At 47.7% G+C, this 21530-nt stretch overlaps 1 protein-coding gene across 1 annotated transcript in view; it reads left to right on the top strand.

Annotated features, from left to right (window-relative positions):
* The first annotated feature begins 7463 nt into the window (after window positions 1–7463).
* The window catches only part of LOC137357167 (caspase-7-like), a 162424-nt gene continuing 148357 nt past the window's right edge, over window positions 7464–21530 (top strand). The window contains exons 1-2 of the mRNA XM_068023266.1: window positions 7464–7677; window positions 18561–18733. Coding sequence (XP_067879367.1) covers window positions 7464–7677; window positions 18561–18733 — 387 coding nt within the window. The remainder of the gene's footprint in view (window positions 7678–18560; window positions 18734–21530) is intronic.

The raw sequence follows: 21530 nt of genomic DNA, 5'->3' as shown, positions 1-21530 counted from the left end.
GTGTTCAGAGGAGATGTGAATGGCAGAATGCTTAACAGCCATCGTCCGAAAACAAAACGCGTGAAAAACAAGACGAAGACCGAAAATTGCAAAGAGAAAGAAACAAAGTGGGCACGGAGATGACAGTCTGAAATATATTAAGTCTCGAAGGCTGCCAAATCGAAAGATAAGGTGCTGTTCCTCGAGCTTGCCTTGAACTTCATTAGAAGACTGCAGTTGGCCGAGTACAGAGAGATCAGTATGAGAACACAGTGGAGAATTAAAATGGCAGGCCATCAGTAGCTTCGGGGTCATGCTTGCGGACTGAAAGCAGGTGTTCCTCAAAGCAGTCACAAAATCTGCTTTTGATTTTCCCAATGTAGAGCATACTGCAATGTGAGCGGTGAATACAGGAAACTAAATTGAAAGAAATAGGTGTAAATTGCTCTTTCACCTGGAAGGGGTTTTTGAGGCCTTGCACAGTGAGGAGAGAGGAGGTAAAAGGGCAGGTGTTGCAGCTCAAAAATACTTCAAGTAAAGTGCTTTGGGACATTCCAGGGCGGTGGTGAAAGGCAACTGTAAATGCAAGTCTTTCCACGATTAGTGTTGCGTCACGAAGCTGGATTGCGTGTTATCTGACTGTTTGTCCAAGTGCTAAGCCTGCTGTCGACGGGCGAAGGTAATCTCATTATCAGATTGAACTATGAACTACGGCAAAGCAAAGGTGATTAGAAAGATGCTGATTAATAATAAGTTTACATATGACCTTCAAGACAATAAAATGTCCCAAGGTGCTTCACAGGAGCGTTATAATGCAAAATCTAATACAGAGCCATAAAAGGAGATATTGGGTGAGATGGCCAAAATTTTGGACAAAGAGATAGATTTTAAGGAGCATCTTAAAGGAGAAAAGAGAGACAGGAGGATTTAGGTCGAGAATTTCAGAGCTTGGGCCCTTAGCAGCTGAAGGCAAAGTCACCAATGATGGACCCGCGAAAATCAGGGATATGCAAGAGGCCAGAATTAGAGTGGCGCAGATTTCTCTTGGGGAGTGGTGGCAGGCGTGTTGTTGGGGCTGGAGGAGGTTGCAGACATGTGGAGAGACTTGAAAACAAGGGTGAGAATTGTAAAATCAAGAGAGGCACAGCTTAAAAGGGGAGTCAGTGTAGGTCGGAAAGAAGAGGGTGATGGGTGAATAGAACTTGGTGTGAGTTGGGACCGAGGCATCAAAGATTTGGATGACCTCAAGTTTGTATCGGGTAGAAAGTGGGAGGTCAGTTAGGAGTGCATTGGAATAGTCAAATTTAGAGGGTTTCAGCAGCTGATGAGCTGAGGTGGGGCGGAGTCAGGCAATGTTCATGGAGGTGGAAAGAGGTGGCCTCAGTGATGGTGTAGATAGGTGGTCAGAAAGTTGTCTCAGGGTCAGATTTGACACCACAGTTGCGAACCTTTTCAGCCTTGACAGTTGCCAGGGAGAGAGATGGATTCTATTCCCAGGGAATGGCATGTGTAATGGGGATACTGGGTTTGTTTTCCCAACTTTTCATGGGAGGAGACTTCTGGTCATTGTTACGACCAGGTCAGAAAGGTGTTTAGGGTTCCCTCTCAGCCTTCACCTGATCTTACCGTAACAGGGTTTAATTTTAAACGCACTGTTTTTAGCTCCCCCTTGGTGAATCCTTGTTCACCGCTTTCCAATGGTATATCAAAGAAATCAGCACAAACAGCCTTTCTGAGGTTTAATGAAGAAAAGTTGAAATTTATTCAACTTAAACTCTAATTTGGTTAATGTCGATGGATACAGGACGCGCCCACACTAGCATGCAGATGCGATACACACATGCAAATAGAGACAGAAAAGAGCAGAAGAAAAATCAAGTGGAAAAACTTGAAACAATATCTGAAGAATTTTTGTTATGGTTCTTCGAGCTCACCGTAGAGTCCTTGATTGTAGGTAGATCTTGCTTTTCGTTGGGGCCCAGTATTCTTCTTAAACCTTGTTTGCTGTAGGAGACTTTTCTCTCTTGGGGTTCATGTGGATTCAGAGGCTTGTGAGAAAGAGATGGGAGCAGACAGGAGAGATCTCAGTCCAGGAGAAAACAGTCTGCATTCAAACTCTCTGTGGCTGGTTCAAAAGACCCTGGAACAGCCAGTTAGTCATGTGACCAGCTGGTCTAACCAGTCCTGGATCACCTAATCACCTTCACAGTCTTTGGAATGCTTCTCTTACACACAATACCTGGTGATCAAGGTCCATTGTGGGTTGAATGTGTCAGGGAATGGTCCTTTGTCCTTCCAACCACTGTCCGTTAATATGCAAACGTATTTTCCAGCCACAGCTGATATGTTTAACAAGTCATTTACTCGCTCCAGCAACAATTTAAAATCAATGTTCATGACAAAATTAATGTGCCTTGTTCTTGGCAGGTGAGGCTTTCGCATGACATCATCCGTTACTGGATGTCAGATAAGCAGTCTGATGATTTTGAGATTGTGGAAGGGTCAGAGAGGTGATAGGTAGAGCTGGGTGTCATCAATGCACTTGTGAAAACTGACACTCTGTTTTTGGATGATATTGCCAAGGGGCAGTGGGTAAAAATTCGTGAAGGCCAATAGTAGATCCTTGCAGGAAGAGAAATCATTGCAGGTGCTTCTCTGGCTCCGAATAGACAGATAAGTGAACCAGGCGAGTGCAGTTCCACCCAGCTAGACAACGGTGGAGAGGAGCTGGAAGTTAAATGGTATGGTCAATTGTATCAAAGGCTGCAGACAGAAACACAGAAAAGTCGAAAGCACAGAAGGAGGCCGTTTGGCCCATGGTGTTGGCTGAAAAAGAGCTCTCCAGCCGAATCCCACTTGTCAGCTCTTGAACCGTAGTCCTCTAGGTTCAGTTCCAGTAACAAAGGGACCGGGGGAGCCAACAGGACTTTGACTTGATGCAGAAATGGCCACAGGAAGCTGGGTATCTGAGTCTGGGGCTGAGAATCAAGAAAAGAAGCCAGGTCAGAGGGCACCTTACACAGGTAAGTGGAAGAGAATTAGTTAATCCCGCACACTGCTTCAAGGTTAATCCTGCCAAGGGGACGGAGGGATGGACTGGGAAATGGACCTCCAGCCTCCCACTCTCCAGCCAGCTGATTGCAAAGGGAGAGAAATATATTATATTGACAATTTTGAATAGACTGATGATATCGGTGACAGTGATATTGATATGAATATTGACGTTGATATTGATGAAATTATTGACATTGATAATGCTGATAATATATTTGATACTCTTGATGCTGATGATACTGATGCTTGTATTGATATTTATAATGATGCTGATGTCGATAATATTGATGACACTGATGTTGATGTTTATTACGTTGCTGATAGTGATAATATTGATGCAGATATTGATATTGATCCGCTGATATTGATGAGGTTGATACTGATAGTTCTGCTGGTATTGGTAGTGATATTTGCTGATATTGATCATGTTGATATTGATGCTAATAATATTGATGACACTGATTTTGATATTGATGACGCTGATATTGTTGACTTTGATGTTGATTACGCTGACTATTGATGATACTGATGAATTTGAGGACACTGATAATATTGATATTGGGGTAGAGTTGCCCTCCACTTTTCTTCTTGTTTGACTTACTGAATCTGAACTGTTGCCATTGTGACTCCAAGGCCAAGTTCATTCAGAGACCGGAGATCAGTTAAAATTAGACTTGCTATTGTGTAATGTGACAGGAATAATTCATGATCTCAGAGTAAAGGTAGCTTTTAGGTAGCAGCGACCACAATATGATTGATTTTTGGATCCAGTTTGAAAGGGAGAAGAGTGAGTCTCAGACCAGTATTTTCAACTTAAATAAGTGCAACTATGTGGGCATGAATGCTGAGCGAGCTGAAGTGAACTGGGTTCCTCGGCTAGGAGATAGATCAGTCGAGAAGCAGTGGCAGACAGACATTCAAGGGGATATTTCAGAATACTCAGGATAAGTATATTCCTACTGTGAAGAAAAATTCAAAGGAGAGGACCCACCATCCGTGGTTAACTAAAGAACTTAAGGAAAGCATCAAACTTAAGGAAAAAGCATATAGTTGCACAAAGACGAGTGGTAGGTCAGATGATTGGACAGAATATAAAGAACGGCAGAGAATGACTAAAAGGTTAATCAGGAGAAAGAAATTAGAGTATGAGAGGAAGCTAGCTCGAAATGTAAAAACAGATAGAAAAAGTTTCTACAGATATTTAAAAAGGAAAAGAGTCAGTAAAGTGAGTGTTGGTCCTTGAGAGAGTGAGAATGAGGAGTCAATAGCAGATAATAAGGAAATGGCAGATGAAATGTTCAAATACTTTGCTTCTGTCTTCACCAAGGAGGATACACAAAACATTCCAGTAATAGCTGTAAATGAGGAGGTGGAGGAAGAGAGGGACTTGGAGAAATTACAATCATCAGGGAAGTGGGACTGAGCAAACTGATGGAGCTGCGGGAAGACAAGTCCCCGGGTCCTGATGGGCTTCATTCTAGGGGCTGAAAAGAGATGGCTAATTAAGTCGTAGATGCATTGGTGTTAATCTTTCAAAATTTTCTAGATTCTGGAAGGTTCCATCAGACTGGAAAGTAGCAAATATAACCCATCTATTCAAGAAGGCGGGGGGAGGCAAAAAGCAGTTAACTGTAGGCCAGTCAGCTTGACGTCTGTCGTGGGGAAGGTATTCGAATCGATCATTCAGGAGGCTGTAGCTGGACACTTTGAAAAACTCAAGATAATCAGGAATTGTTATCATGGCTTTGTGAAAGTGAAATCATGTTTAACCAAATTATTGGAGTTCTTTGAAGGGGTGACACGTGCTGTGGATAAAGGGGAGCCCGATGACGTACTTGGATTTTCAGAAGGCATTTGACAAGGTGCTGCACAAAAGGTTATTTTTGAAATTTTTTTTTTAGAGATACAGCACTGAAACAGGCCCTTCGGCCCACCGAGTCTGTGCCGACCATTAACCACCCATTTATACTAATCCTACACTAATCCCATATTCCTACCACATCCCCACCTGTCCCTATATTTCCCTACCACCTACCTACACTAGAGGCAATTTACAATGGCCAATTTACCTATCAACCTGCAAGTCTTTGGCGGTGGGAGGAAACCGGAGCACCCTACGGAAACCCACGCAGACACAGGGAAAACTTGCAAACTCCACACAGGCAGTACCCGGAATTGAACCCGAGTCGCTGGAGCTGTGAGGCTGCGGTGCTAACCACTGCGCCACTGTGCCGCCCCTTATTGTGCAAAGTAGGAGCTCATGTGTCGGGGGTAACAGATGAGCATGGATAGAAGTTTGGCTGGCTGGCAGAAAACAGAGAGTGGGCAAAAATAGGTCCTTTTCTGATTGGCAGGATGTGATGAGTGGAGTCCCGCAGGGGTCTGTGCCGGGGCCTCAACTCTTTACAATTTATATCAGTGACTTAGATGAGGGGACCGATGGCATGGTAGCTCAATTTGCAGATGACACAAAGATAGGTAGGAAAGTATGTTGTAAAGAGGGCAGAAGGGGGTTTGCAGACCGACATGCATAGGTTGAGTGAGTAGGCAAAAATCTGGCAGATGGAATATAATGTGGGAAAATGTGAAGTTGTTCACTTTGGCAGGAAGAATAAAAAAGCAGAGTATTACTTAAACGGGGAACGACTGCAGAATTCCGAGGTGCAGAGGGATCTTGGTGTTGTGGTGCATGAGTCACAAAAAGTTAGTATGCAGGTGCAGGAAGTAATAAAGAAAGCTAATGGAACACTATCCTTTATTACGAGAGGAATTGAAAATAAAAGGAAGGATGTTATGCTTCAGTTAAACAGGGCATTGGTTAGACCATATCTTGAACACTCTGTTTAGTTTTGGTCTCCTTATTTAAGAAAGGTTGTGAATGCATTGGTGGTGATTCGTAGAAGGTTTCCTTGATTGATACCTGGAATGAGCGGGTTTCTTTTGAGGAAAGGTTGGACAGACTGGGCTTGTTTTCACTGGAGTTTAGAAGAGTGAGGGGAGACTTGATTGAAGTTTATAAGATCCTAAACGGTCTTGACAAGGTGGATGTGGAAAGGATGTTTCCTCTTGTGATGAGCCCAGAACGCGAGGGCACTGTTGTAAAATTAGGGGTCGCCCTTTTAAGACTGAGATGAGGAGAAATATTTTCTCTGAAGTTTGTGCGACTCAGGAACTCTGCCTCAGAAGGTGGTGGAGGTGGGGTCATTGAATATTTTTAAGACGCAGCTGGATAGATTCTTGCTCGACAAAGGAATCAAAGGTTATCGGGGGTAGATGGGAGTGTGGAATTCGAGACACAAACAGATCAGCCATGATTTTATTGAACAGCAGAGCAGGCTTGAGGGGCTGAATGGCCTAATTCTGCTCCTAATTCGTATTTTCGTTTGTATGTTTGTATGTCATGTGCTTGTCACACAACCCATACTTGGAACTATATCGCCGTTCCTTCACTGTTGCTGGGTCCAAATCCTGGAACTCCTTTCCTAACAGCACTGTGGGTATACCTACCCAACATGGACTGCAGCAGTTCAAGAAGGCAGCTCACCACCACCTTCTCAAGGGAAATTAGAGATGGGCAATAAATGCCGGCCTAGCCAGCGATGCCCACATCCCAGGAATGAAGAAAAAAAGCAGGGAGATTTCAGGAGCCTCCGACACAGGCGGATGATGAGAACAGAAAGTGAAAGGTGTTGCTGTCACTATCATCTCAGATAACAAAATACAATTCCCACTACTGGAATGACTGAAATAACCCACACCTGGGAGTGAGTCATTGTCTGCACCCGGATCGAGGGATTAGCTGAGTCCGGCATCCAACTCATCAAGTCCAACAGACCCAACTCACCCAATATTTCAAAAGTTAAATACTGAGTATCCTGGAAATATAGAGTCAAAACAGAAAATGCTGGAAAGCCTGAGCAGGTCAGGCGGCATCTATGGTGAGAGCAAAAGACTTAATCTTTCATCAGAACTGCATCAGTTCCTGAAGACTCTTCACTGATGAGGCTTTTCAGCATTTTCTGTTTTTGTTGCACACAGTATCTGGTGCATGTTTCATGCTCTGTTCCATGCTACTGTTTGTACTGTCGAGTGTATTCGTTCCTGATCCTTGTTTTAAGTGAAATGTTTTGCTGAATCTTTGACTGAATGTTTGATCTTCATGTCCGTGACTGAAATGGGGTGCTACATTTGTTGAAACATGTCTCTGCGTCCCAGTGGAGCAGTAATCTCCTTCTCGGTGCCCCAGGAAATAGAATATTCAGCCAAACCTTATCTTGGTGATGGCAGTGTCCCTTTAAATTGCAAAGAAAGGGTGTAGCCTGAAGCTGGCTGGGACCAGTGATTGTGAACCGCACCTGATTGCAGAGGTACACTCTGTCACTGTGAGCTGTCCATTATCACAATTGCTATTTCTTCTGTTAACTGAAAACATGACAGATTCCTTGGCTGATTCAGGCAGCTGCCTCAAGCCGAGAGTACTGATCATTACAGTGCAGAAATTCAGCCCTCCCTCACATTTGAGAAGCAGATCAGCAGCTTCAAGGGACACCAAGAATCTTCACAAGGTGCTGTCTCATTTGGGATTCAAGGTAAAGTTCAAGATCGATTACACAGCAGAGGAGATCCTGCACGAGTACAAGAAAGGTAAGTGATTCGGTGGAGAGTAGGATAAGACTGCGATATTAAAAGATACGGGAAGTAAGCAGGAGACTGGGATTCGACTGGGTGGGATATTAAAGGGTCTGGGCAGTGAGGGGGAGAGTGGGATTAGACTGGGTGGGATATTAAAGGGTGTGAGGAGTTAGGAGATTGGGATTAGACTGGGTGGGATATTAAAGGGTGTGGGGAGTTAGCAGGAGATTGGGATTAGACTAGGTGGGATATTAAAGGGTGTGGGGAGTTAGCAGGAGATTGGGATTAGAGTGGGTGGGATATTAAAGGGTGTGGGAAGTTAGCAGGAGATTGGGATTAGACTGGGTGGGATATTAAAGGGTCTGGGCAGTGAGGGGAGAGTGGGATTAGACTGGGTGGGATATTAAAGGGTGTGGGGAGTTAGCAGGAGATTGGGATTAGAGTGGGTGGGATATTAAAGGGTGTGGGGAGTTAGCAGGAGATTGGGATTAGACTGGGTGGGATATTAAAGGGTGTGGGGGGAGATTGGGATTAGACTGGGTGGGATATTAATGGGTGTGGGGAGTTAGCAGGAGATTGGAATTAGAGTGGGTGGGATATTATTGGGTTGTGGGGAGTTAGCTGGAAAGTGGGATTAGAGTGGGTGGGATATAAATGAGTATGGGGAGTTAGCAGGAGATTGGAATTAGAGTGGGTGGGATATTATTGGGTTGTGGGGAGTTAGCTGGAGAGTGGGATTAGAGTGGGTGGGATATAAATGGGTGTGGGGATGTTAGCAGGAGATTGGGATTAGAGTGGGTGGGATATTAATGGGTGTGGGGAGTTAGCAGGAGATTGGGATTAGAGTGGGTGGGATATTAAACGGTGTGGGGAGTTAGCAGGAGATTGGAATTAGAGTGGGTGGGATATTAAAGGGTGTGGGGGGAGATTGGGATTAGACTGGGTGGGATATTAATGGGTGTGGGGGGAGATTGGGATTAGACTGGGTGGGATATTAATGGGTGTGGGGAGTTAGCAGGAGATTGGAATTAGAGTGGGTGGGATATTAATGGGTGTGGGGAGTTAGCAGGAGATTGGAATTAGAGTGGGTGGGATATTAATGGGTTGTGGGGAGTTAGCAGCAGATTGGGATTAGAGTGGGTGGGATATTAAAGGGTGTGGGATGTTAGCAGGAGATTGGGATTAGACTGGGTGGGATATTAAAGGGTGTGGGATGTTAGCAGGAGATTGGGATTAGACTGGGTGGGATATTAATGGGTGTGGGGAGTTTGCAGGAGATTGGGATTAGAGTGGGTGGGATATTAATGGGAGTGGGGAGTTAGGAGGAGAGTGGAATTAGAGTGGGTGGGATATTAAAGGGTGTGGGATGTTAGCAGGAGATTGGGATTAGAGTGGGTGGGATATTAATGGGAGTGGGGAGTTAGGAGGAGAGTGGAATTAGAGTGGGTGGGATATTAAAGGGTGTGGGATGTTAGCAGGAGATTGGGATTAGAGTGGGTGGGATATTAATGGGAGTGGGGAGTTAGGAGGAGAGTGGAATTAGAGTGGGTGGGATATTAAAGGGTGTGGGGAGTTAGCTGGAGAGTGGAATTAGAGTGGGTGGGATATTAATGGGTGTGGGGAGTTAGCAGGAGATTGGGATTAGACTGGGTGGGATATTAATGGGTGTGGGGAGTTAGCTGGAGAGTGGAATTAGAGTGGGTGGGATATTAATGGGTGTGGGGAGTTAGCAGGAGATTGGGATTAGACTGGTGGGATATTAATGGGTGTGGGGAGTTAGCAGGAGATTGGGATTAGACTGGGTGGGATATTAAAGGGTGTGGGATGTTAGCAGGAGATTGGAATTAGAGTGGGTGGGATATTAATGGGTGTGGGATGTTAGCAGGAGATTGGGATTAGACTGGGTGGGATATTAATGGGTGTGGGGAGTTAGCTGGAGATTGGAATTAGAGTGGGTGGGATATTAATGGGTGTGGGGAGTTAGCTGGAGAGTGGGATTAGAGTGGGTGGGATATTAATGGGTGTGGGGAGTTAGGAGGAGAGTGGAATTAGAGTGGGTGGGATATTAATGGGTGTGGGATGTTAGGAGATTGGGATTAGACTGGGTGTGGGATATTAATGGGTGTGGGGAGTTAGGAGGAGAGTGGAATTAGAGTGGGTGGGATATTAATGGGTGTGGGATGTTAGGAGATTGGGATTAGACTGGGTGGGATATTAATGGGTGTGGGGAGTTTGCAGGAGATTGGGATTAGAGTGGGTGGGATATTAAAGGGTGTGGGATGTTAGCAGGAGATTGGGATTAGACTGGGTGTGGGATATTAATGGGTGTGGGGAGTTTGCAGGAGATTGGGATTAGACTGGGTGGGATATTAATGGGTGTGGGGAGTTTGCAGGAGATTGGGATTAGAGTGGGTGGGATATTAATGGGTGTGGGGAGTTAGCAGGAGATTGGGATTAGAGTGGGTGGGATATTAAAGGGTGTGGGATGTTAAGGGATTGGGATTAGACTGGGTGGGATATTAATGGGTGTGGGGAGTTTGCAGGAGATTGGGATTAGAGTGGGTGGGATATTATTGGGTTGTGGGGAGTTAGCAGGAGAGTGGAATTAGAGTGGGTGGGATATTAAAGGGTGTGGGATGTTAGCAAGAGATTGGGATTAGACTGGGTGGGATATTAATGGGTGTGGGGAGTTAGCAGGAGATTGGGATTAGAGTGGGTGGGATATTAATGGGTGTGGGGAGTTAGCAGGAGAGTGGGATTAGAGTGGGTGGGATATAAATAGGTGTGGGGAGTTAGCAGGAGATTGGGATTAGAGTGGGTGGGATATTAATGGGTGTGGGGAGTTAGCAGGAGATTGGGATTAGACTGGGTGGGATATTAATGGGTGTGGGGAGTTAGCAGGAGATTGGGATTAGAGTGGGTGGGATATTAATGGGTGTGGGGAGTTAGCAGGAGAGTGGGATTAGAGTGGGTGGGATATAAATAGGTGTGGGGAGTTAGCAGGAGATTGAGATTAGAGTGGGTGGGATATAAATAGGTGTGGGGAGTTAGCAGGAGAGTGGAATTAGAGTGGGTGGGATATTAATGGGTGTGGGGAGTTAGCAGGAGATTGGGATTAGAGTGGGTGGGATATTAATGGGTGTGGGGAGTTAGCAGGAGATTGGGATTAGAGTGGGTGGGATATTAAAGGGTGTGGGATGTTAGCAGGAGATTGGAATTAGAGTGGGTGGGATATTAATGGGTTGTGGGGAGTTAGCTGGAGAGTGGAATTAGACTGGGTGGGATATTAATGGGTGTGGGGAGTTAGCAGGAGAGTGGAATTAGAGTGGGTGGGATATTAATGGGTGTGGGGAGTTAGCAGGAGATTGGGATTAGACTGGGTGGGATATTAATGGGATGTGGGGAGTTAGCTGGAGAGTGGGATTAGAGTGGGTGGGATATTAATGGGTGTGGGGAGTTAGCTGGAGAGTGGGATTAGAGTGGGTGGGATATTAATGGGTGTGGGGAGTTGACAGGAGATTGGGATTAGAGTGGGTGGGATATTAATGGGATGTGGGGAGTTAGCTGGAGAGTGGGATTAGAGTGGGTGGGATATTAATGGGTGTGGGGAGTTGACAGGAGATTGGGATTAGAGTGGGTGGGATATTAATGAGTGTGGGAAGTTAACCGGAGATTGGGATTGGAGTAGGTGGGATATTAAAAGTTGTGGGGAGTGAGGGGGAGAGTGGGATTAGACTGGGTGGGTTATTAAAGGGTGTGGGGAGTTAGCAGGAGATTGGGATTAGACTGGGTGGGATTTTAATGAGTGTGGGGAGTTAACAGGAGATTGGGATTGGAGTAGGTGGGATATTAAAAGTTGTGGGGAGTGAGGGGGAGAGTGGGATTAGACTGGGTGGGTTATTAAAGGGTGTGGGGAGTTAGCAGGAGATTGGGATTAGACTGGGTGGGATTTTAATGAGTGTGGGGAGTTAACAGGAGATTGGGATTGGAGTAGGTGGGATATTAAAAGTTGTGGGGAGTGAGGGGGAGAGTGGGATTAGACTGGGTGGGATATTAAAGGGTGTGGGGAGTGAGGGGGAGATTGGGAGCAGCCTGGGTGGGATATTAAAGGGTGTGGAGAGTGAGGGGGAGAGTGGGATTAGACTGGGTGGGATATTAAAGGGGGTGGGGAGTGAGCGGGAGAGTGGGATTAGACTGGATGTGATATTAAAGGGTGTGGGGAGTGAGGGGGAGAGTGGGATTAGACTGTGTGGGATATTAAAGGGTGTGGGGAGTTCGCAGGAGAGTGGGATTAGAGTGGGTGGGATATTAATGGGTGTGGGGAGTTGACAGGAGATTGGGATTAGAGTGGGTGGGATATTAATGGGATGTGGGGAGTTAGCTGGAGAGTGGGATTAGAGTAGGTGGGATATTAAAGGGTGTGGGGAGTTAGCGGGAGATTGGGATTAGACTGGGTGGGATATTAAAGGGTGTGAGGGGGAGATTGGGATTAGAGTGGGTGGGATATTAAAGGGTGTGGGGAGTTAGCTGGAGAGTGGGATTAGAGTGGGTGGGATATTAATGGGATGTGGGGAGTTAGCTGGAGAGTGGGATTAGAGTGGGTGGGATATTAATGAGTGTGGGAAGTTAACAGGAGATTGGGATTGGAGTAGGTGGGATATTAAAAGTTGTGGGGAGTGAGGGGGAGAGTGGGATTAGACTGGGTGGGTTATTAAAGGGTGTGGGGAGTTAGCAGGAGATTGGGATTAGACTGGGTGGGATTTTAATGAGTGTGGGGAGTTAACAGGAGATTGGGATTGGAGTAGGTGGGATATTAAAAGTTGTGGGGAGTGAGGGGGAGAGTGGGATTAGACTGGGTGGGTTATTAAAGGGTGTGGGGAGTTAGCAGGAGATTGGGATTAGACTGGGTGGGATTTTAATGAGTGTGGGGAGTTAACAGGAGATTGGGATTGGAGTAGGTGGGATATTAAAAGTTGTGGGGAGTGAGGGGGAGAGTGGGATTAGACTGGGTGGGTTATTAAAGGGTGTGGGGAGTTATCAGGAGATTGGGATTAGACTGGGTGGGATTTTAATGAGTGTGGGGAGTTAACAGGAGATTGGGATTGGAGTAGGTGGGATATTAAAAGTTGTGGGGAGTGAGGGGGAGAGTGGGATTAGACTGGGTGGGATATTAAAGGGTGTGGGGAGTGAGGGGGAGATTGGGAGCAGCCTGGGTGGGATATTAAAGGGTGTGGAGAGTGAGGGGGAGAGTGGGATTAGACTGGGTGGGATATTAAAGGGGGTGGGGAGTGAGCGGGAGAGTGGGATTAGACTGGATGTGATATTAAAGGGTGTGGGGAGTGAGGGGGAGAGTGGGATTAGACTGTGTGGGATATTAAAGGGTGTGGGGAGTTCGCAGGAGAGTGGGATTAGAGTGGGTGGGATATTAATGGGTGTGGGGAGTTGACAGGAGATTGGGATTAGAGTGGGTGGGATATTAATGGGATGTGGGGAGTTAGCTGGAGAGTGGGATTAGAGTAGGTGGGATATTAAAGGGTGTGGGGAGTTAGCGGGAGATTGGGATTAGACTGGGTGGGATATTAAAGGGTGTGAGGGGGAGATTGGGATTAGAGTGGGTGGGATATTAAAGGGTGTGGGGAGTTAGCTGGAGAGTGGGATTAGAGTGGGTGGGATATTAATGGGATGTGGGGAGTTAGCTGGAGAGTGGGATTAGAGTGGGTGGGATATTAATGAGTGTGGGAAGTTAACAGGAGATTGGGATTGGAGTAGGTGGGATATTAAAAGTTGTGGGGAGTGAGGGGGAGAGTGGGATTAGACTGGGTGGGTTATTAAAGGGTGTGGGGAGTTAGCAGGAGATTGGGATTAGACTGGGTGGGATTTTAATGAGTGTGGGGAGTTAACAGGAGATTGGGATTGGAGTAGGTGGGATATTAAAAGTTGTGGGGAGTGAGGGGGAGAGTGGGATTAGACTGGGTGGGTTATTAAAGGGTGTGGGGAGTTAGCAGGAGATTGGGATTAGACTGGGTGGGATTTTAATGAGTGTGGGGAGTTAACAGGAGATTGGGATTGGAGTAGGTGGGATATTAAAAGTTGTGGGGAGTGAGGGGGAGAGTGGGATTAGACTGGGTGGGATATTAAAGGGTGTGGGGAGTGAGGGGGAGATTGGGAGCAGCCTGGGTGGGATATTAAAGGGTGTGGAGAGTGAGGGGGAGAGTGGGATTAGACTGGGTGGGATATTAAAGGGGGTGGGGAGTGAGCGGGAGAGTGGGATTAGACTGGATGTGATATTAAAGGGTGTGGGGAGTGAGGGGGAGAGTGGGATTAGAGTGGGTGGGATATTAATGGGTGTGGGGAGTTGACAGGAGATTGGGATTAGAGTGGGTGGGATATTAATGGGATGTGGGGAGTTAGCTGGAGAGTGGGATTAGAGTAGGTGGGATATTAAAGGGTGTGGGGAGTTAGCGGGAGATTGGGATTAGACTGGGTGGGATATTAAAGGGTGTGAGGGGGAGATTGGGATTAGAGTGGGTGGGATATTAAAGGGTGTGGGGAGTTAGCTGGAGAGTGGGATTAGAGTGGGTGGGATATTAATGGGATGTGGGGAGTTAGCTGGAGAGTGGGATTAGAGTGGGTGGGATATTAATGAGTGTGGGAAGTTAACAGGAGATTGGGATTGGAGTAGGTGGGATATTAAAGGGTGTGGGGAGTGAGGGGGAGAGTGGGATTAGACTGGGTGGGATATTGAAGGGTGTGAGAGGGAGATTGGGATTAGAGTGGGTGGGATATTAAAGCGTGTGGGGAGTGAGGGGGAGATTGGGATTAGACTGGGTGGGATATTAAAGGGTGTGGGGAGTGAGGGGGAGAGTGGGATTAGACTGGGTGGGATATTGAAGGGTGTGAGAGGGAGATTGGGATTAGAGTGGGTGGGATATTAAAGGGTGTGGGGAGTGAGGGGGAGAGTGGGATTAGAGTGGGTGGGATATTAAAGGGTGTGGGGAGTGAGGGGGAGATTGGGATTAGAGTGGGTGGGATATTAAAGGGTGTGGGGAGTGAGGGGGATTAGAGTGGGTGGGATATTAAAGGGTGTGAGGGGGAGAGTGGGATTAGACTGGGTGGGATATTAAAGGGTGTGAGGGGGAGATTGGGATTAGAGTGGGTGGGATATTAAAGGGTGTGGGGAGAGTGGGATTAGAGTGGGTGGGATATTAAAGGGTGTGGGGAGTGAGTGGGAGAGTGGGATTAGACTGGGTGGGATATTAAAGGGTGTGAGGGGGAGATTGGGATTAGAGTGGGTGGGATATTAAAGGGTGTGGGGAGTGAGGGGGAGAGTGGGATTAGAGTGGGTGGGATATTAAAGGGTGTGAGGGGGAGATTGGGATTAGAGTGGGTGGGATATTAAAGGGTGTGGGGAGTGAGTGGGAGAGTGGGATTAGACTGGGTGGGATATTAAAGGGTGTGAGGGGGAGATTGGGATTAGAGTGGGTGGGATATTAAAGGGTGTGGGGAGTGAGGGGGAGAGTGGGATTAGAGTGGGTGGGATATTAAAGGGTGTGGGGAGTGAGTGGGATTAGACTGGGTGGGATATTAAAGGGTGTGAGGGGGAGATTGGGATTAGAGTGGGTGGGATATTAAAGGGTGTGGGGAGTGAGGGGGAGAGTGGGATTAAGGTGGGTGGGATATTAAAGGGTGTGGGGAGTGAGTGGGAGAGTGGGATTAAGGTGGGTGGGATATTAAAGGGTGTGGGGAGTGAGGGGGAGAGTGGGATTAAGGTGGGTGGGATATTAAAGGGTGTGGGGAGTGAGGGGGAGAGTGGGATTAGACTGGGTGGGATATTAAAGGGTGTGAGGGGGAGATTGGGATTAGAGTGGGTGGGATATTAAAGGGTGTGGGGAGTGAGGAGGAGAGTGGGATTAGAGTGGGTGGGATATTAAAGGGTGTGGGGAGTGAGTGGGAGAGTGGGATTAGAGTGGGTGGGATATTAAAGGGTGTGGGGAGTGAGTGGGAGAGTGGGATTAGAGTGGGTGGGATATTAAACGGTGTGGGGAGTGAGGGGGAGAGTGGGATTAGAGTGGGTGGGATATTAAAGGGTGTGGGGAGTGAGTGGGAGAGTGGGATTAGACAGGGTGGGATATTAAAGGGTGTGAGGGGGAGATTGGGATTAGAGTGGGTGGGATATTAAAGGGTGTGGGGAGTGAGGGGGAGAGTGGGATTAGAGTGGGTGGGATATTAAAGGGTGTGAGGGGGAGATTGGGATTAGAGTGGGTGGGATATTAAAGGGTGTGGGGAGTGAGGGGGAGATTGGGATTAGACTGGGTGGGACATTAAAGGGTGTGGGGAGTGAGGGGGAGAGTGGGATTAGACTGGGTGGGATATTAAAGGGTGTGAGGGGGAGATTGGGATTAGAGTGGGTGGGATATTAAAGGGTGTGGGGAGTGAGGGGGAGAGTGGGATTAGAGTGGGTGGGATATTAAAGGGTGTGGGGAGTGAGTGGGAGAGTGGGATTAGAGTGGGTGGGATATTAAAGGGTGTGGGGAGTGAGTGGGAGAGTGGGATTAGAGTGGGTGGGATATTAAACGGTGTGGGGAGTGAGGGGGAGAGTGGGATTAGAGTGGGTGGGATATTAAAGGGTGTGGGGAGTGAGTGGGAGAGTGGGATTAGACTGGGTGGGATATTAAAGGGTGTGAGGGGGAGATTGGGATTAGAGTGGGTGGGATATTAAAGGGTGTGGGGAGTGAGGGGGAGAGTGGGATTAGAGTGGGTGGGATATTAAAGGGTGTGGGGAGTGAGGGGGAGAGTGGGATTAGAGTGGGTGGGATATTAAAGGGTGTGAGGGGGAGATTGGAATTAGAGTGGGTGGGATATTAAAGGGTGTGGGGAGTGAGGGGGAGAGTGGGATTAGAGTGGGTGGGATATTAAAGGGTGTGAGGGGGAGAGTGGGATTAGACTGGGTGGGATATTAAAGGGTGTGAGGGGGAGATTGGGATTAGAGTGGGTGGGATATTAAAGGGTGTGGGGAGAGTGGGATTAGAGTGGGTGGGATATTAAAGGGTGTGGGGAGTGAGTGGGAGAGTGGGATTAGACTGGGTGGGATATTAAAGGGTGTGAGGGGGAGATTGGGATTAGAGTGGGTGGGATATTAAAGGGTGTGGGGAGTGAGGGGGAGAGTGGGATTAGAGTGGGTGGGATATTAAAGGGTGTGAGGGGGAGATTGGGATTAGAGTGGGTGGGATATTAAAGGGTGTGGGGAGTGAGTGGGAGAGTGGGATTAGACTGGGTGGGATATTAAAGGGTGTGAGGGGGAGATTGGGATTAGAGTGGGTGGGATATTAAAGGTTGTGGGGAGTGAGTGGGAGAGTGGGATTAGACTGGGTGGGATATTAAAGGGTGTGGGGAGTGAGGGGGAGAGTGGGATTAGAGTGGGTGTGATATTAAAGGGTGTGGGGAGTGAGTGGGAGAGTGGGATTAGACTGGGTGGGATATTAAAGGGTGTGGGGAGTGAGGGGGAGATTGGGATTAGACTGGGTGGGATATTAAAGGGTGTGGGGAGTGAGGGGGAGATTGGGATTAGAGTGGGTGGGATATTAAAGGGTGTGGGGAGTGAGGGGGAGATTGGGAGCAGCCTGGGTGGGATATTAAAGGGTGTGGAGAGTGAGGGGGAGAGTGGGATTAGACTGGGTGGGATATTAAAGGGTGTGGAGAGTGAGGGGGAGAGTGGGATTAGACTGGATGTGATATTAAAGGGTGTGGAGAGTGAGGGGGAGAGTGGGATTAGACTGGATGTGATATTAAAGGGTGTGGGGAGTGAGGGGGAGATTGGGATCAGAGTGGGTGGGATCGTAAAGGGTGTAGGGAGTGAGGGGGAGATTGGGATTAGACTGGTTGCGATATTAAAGGGTGTGGGGAGTGAGGGGGAGATTAGGATTAGACTGGGTGGGATATTAAAGGGTGTGGGGAGTGAGGGGGAGAGTGGGATCAGAGTGGGTGGGATATTAAAGGGTGTGTGGAGTGAGGGGGAGAGTGGGATTAGGCTGGGTGTGATATTAAAGGGTGTGGGGAGTGAGGGGGAGATTGGGATCAGAGTGGGTGGGATAGTAAAGGGTGTGGGAGTGAGCGGGAGATTGGGATTAGACTGGTTGCGATATTAAAGGGTGTGGGGAGTGAGCGGGAGATTGGGATCAGAGTGGGTGGGATATTAAAGGGTGTGGGGAGTGAGGGGGAGATTGGGATTATAGTGGGTGGGATATTAAAGGGTGTGGTGAGTGAGCGGGAGATTGGGATTAGAGTGGGTGGGATATTAAAGGGTGTGGGGAGTAAGCGGGAGATTGGGATTGGACTGGTTGCGATATTAAAGGGTGTGGGGAGTGAGGGGGAGAGTGGGATTAGACTGGTTGCGATATTAAAGGGTGTGGGGAGTTCGCGGGAGATTGGGATTAGACTGGGTGGGATATTAAAGGGTGTGGGGAGATAGCGGGAGATTGGGACTAGACTGGGTGGGATATTAAAGGGTTTGGGGAGTGAGGGGGAGATTGGGATTAGACTGGGTGGGATATTAAAGGGTGTGGGGAGTTAGCGGGAGATTGGGATTAGAGTGGGTGGGATATTAAAGGGTGTGGGGAGTGAGGGGGAGATTGGGATTAGAGTGGGTGGGATATTAAAGGGTGTGGGGAGTTTGCGGGAGATTGGGATTAGACTGGGTGGGATATTAAAGGGTGTGGGGAGTTAGCGGGAGAGAGGGATTAGAGTGGGTGGGATATTAAAGGGTGTGGGGAGTTAGCGGGAGATTGCAATAGGCATGTACGATGCTTGGGATCATGGCTTCGTGATAGTTTCTCTGCCTCTCTCCTTTCCCGCAACCCCGCTCCCCCGACCACCACCCACCCCCGGCCCTGCCACAGAAAGCAGTCGGAATCACGGGTCCTGCTTCATCTCCATTATCTCCAGCCACGGAGAGGAAGGAGTGATTTATGGAGCAGACAGTCATCCTGTGAAGCTCAGAGACATTTACTCCATGTTCACAGCACAAAGCTGTCCAACACTGGCCGGGAAACCTAAGATCTTCTTCGTTCAGGTATGTGTGTTTATAATGAGCAAAAAATGAATGAATTAATCAACCCCTGTATATAAGCCCCTTCCACCCTGAACCCCTGTTTCTGTGCCTGTACCAATTCAGCCCTGTACCCTTGTCTCTGCCCATTTAGTGCTTACCCCTGGATCAGCCCATTCAGCCCTATACCCCTGTATCTGCACCTGTTTTTCCCTGTACCCCATATCTATGCCCATTCTGCCCTGCATCCGTGCCAGTTTGGCCATGTACCCCTTTGCCTGTACCTGTTCTGCCCGGCAACCCTCTATCTGTGCCCATTCTGCCCTGTACCCTGTTTCTGTGCCCATTTGTCCCTTTATCTGTGCTCATTTGACCCTGTACCCCTATATCTGTGCCAATTCGGCCCTGGACCCTTGCGTCTGTGCCCATTCTGCACTTTAAATCCTGTCTCTGTGCCCATTCTGCCCTGTATCTGTGCTCATTTGGCCCTGTACCCCTGTGTCAGTGCCAGTTCAGCCCTGTACCCCTTTGTCTGTGCCTGTTGTGCCCTGTACCCTGTAACTGTGCCAATTCGGCCCTGGACCCTTCTGTCTGTGCCCATTGTGCTCTGTAAATCCTGTGTCTGTGCCTGTTATGTCCCTGTAGCCCTGTATCTCTACCTGTTTGACCCTGGACGCCTGTAACTGTGACCGTTCAGCCCTCTGCCACTGTATCTGTGCCTGATCCAAAATAGTAAAATATTCTACAACCACATAATCAATGGGAATAGGGGGCCACTAAGAGGTGAACAGGATACAAATCCCAGGCAGCAATCGTGAAATTGCAGAAATATTAATTATTGCTGAAAACAGAGACATTTTGTCGAAGCTTTTCGTCTTGCACTCGTCAGGACAAGTCGCAAGAATACCAATGTCAGGGAAGCAACATATTTATACTGTATGAGAAGAGAGTGCTGATTGACTCTGATTGGCAAAGGTGTTGCCATGGAGAATGCACCAGTTTATGGTGGCTGACAGTTAACTGCCAAGATTTGTTTGAAATTTAAACCAGGCAACTTTACTCTGATTGGTCAAGGCATTGCCCTGAGGAATGGACCAGCGAATGGCTGTCATTTATTTTGTTTAGCTGAAACAGGCAAATGTGTGCACATATTCTTTCTGTCTGCAAAGAACAGGGCCATGTGTTAATATATGTTGCTTCCAGTACGTGCAAATGCGCCACTCGACTCACCATCTTAAATTGGTTGTCAGCGTAATTCTTAGCACACTGAGGATTATTTAGCAAATGTTGTCCAATGGCAGAATCACATCTAATGTTGGACACTGTTTTGAGTTTTGCAAGCGCGGGCTGTTTGGGTACGGCCCGTACCTTGCCCATTGTGAACAGCGGAAGAGAAATGATCCGCCAGTCTTTGGGACATATGACCGATATACCTAGCATCGCATTAGCAATGAAATTCATATATCACATTACTCATTTGTGTGATAGGCAGAACGTCTTTTCGGCTTGACGGGAGCATCCTGTTAATGGTGAACACCACACATGTTGCTACTGCATAGTAGCAGCGTGAAACAGCGAGCTTGATTTGTTGCTCAAATTTTTGAGATACATTCCCCTTTCAGGGTAATCTGAGCTAGACTGGGCACATTTCAAGGCTAAAAATGACAGACTTGGGCCTGTTGATATGTTTGCGTGATCTGCAGCGAGAAATGATCTGATCAGGGTAGCCATTGTCATGCTGTATGTCTTTGATTCTCCCAATTTCAGCATCAAGCTCACAAATGGCTCGGGCCCTATTTGTGAGGTTGCCGATAATCTTATAGCACATGGAACTGTTAGAATCCCAATGCGTGTATTGACCAGTGAAGGTTGGTTTGTGGTAGACCGTGGTAGAGAATCCCTGAACAGATTTCTCAACTGGCACGTCAAGGAAGGGGAGCTCATTTGACTGATGCATTTCAAAGGTTAATTTGAGCGCAGGATGGAGCCCATGAAGACATGTAAGGATATTATTACACGTGTGGTGCAGTTAACTGTATAACGTGAGACAATGTGAAATTGTCCATTTTGTCAGCAAGGATAAAAAAGAAGGATATTATCTAAATGGTGAGAGATTGCAGAGCTCTGAGATGCAGAGGGATCGGGGTGTCCGAGTGCATGAATCGCACAAGAGTAGTATGCAGGTATATCAAGTAATTAGGAAAGCAAATAGAATGTTTTTTTTTATTGGTTCCTGGGATGTGGGCATCACTGGCCAGGCCAGCATTTTATTCCCCATCCCTAATTGCCCTTGAGAAGGTGGTGGTGAGCTGCCTTCTTGAACCGCTGCAGTCCATGTGAGGTAGGTATAACCACAGTGCTATTAGGAAGGGAGTTCCAGGAATTTGACCCAGCAACACTGAAGGAACGGCAATATAGTTCCAAGTTAGGGTGGTGTGTGGCTTGGAGGGGAACTTGCAGGTAGTGGTGTTCCCATGCATCTGCTGCACTTGTCCTTCCAGGTGGTAGAGGTCACGGGTTTGGAAGGTGCTGTCTCAGGAGCCTTGGTGCGTTGCTGCAGTGCATCTTGTAGATGGTACACACTGCTGCCACTGTGCGTCGGGTGGAGGGAGTGAATGTTTGTGGATGGGGTTCCAATCAAGCGGGCTGCTTTGTCCTGGACGGTGTCGAGCTTCTTGAGTGTTGTTGGAGCTGCACTCATCCAGAGAAGTGGAGAGTATTCCATCACACTCCTGACTTCTGCCTTGCAGATGGTGGACAGGCTTTGGGGCCTTGGGTTACTCACTGCAGGATTCCTAGCCTCTGACCTGCTCTTGTAGCC

The sequence above is a fragment of the Heterodontus francisci genome, chromosome 47, assembly GCF_036365525.1.
Source record: "Heterodontus francisci isolate sHetFra1 chromosome 47, sHetFra1.hap1, whole genome shotgun sequence".
In the NCBI taxonomy this organism is placed as follows: domain Eukaryota; kingdom Metazoa; phylum Chordata; class Chondrichthyes; order Heterodontiformes; family Heterodontidae; genus Heterodontus; species Heterodontus francisci.
Note: the sequence above shows the minus strand (reverse complement) of the source record. Positions and strands in the feature narration are given on the sequence as shown.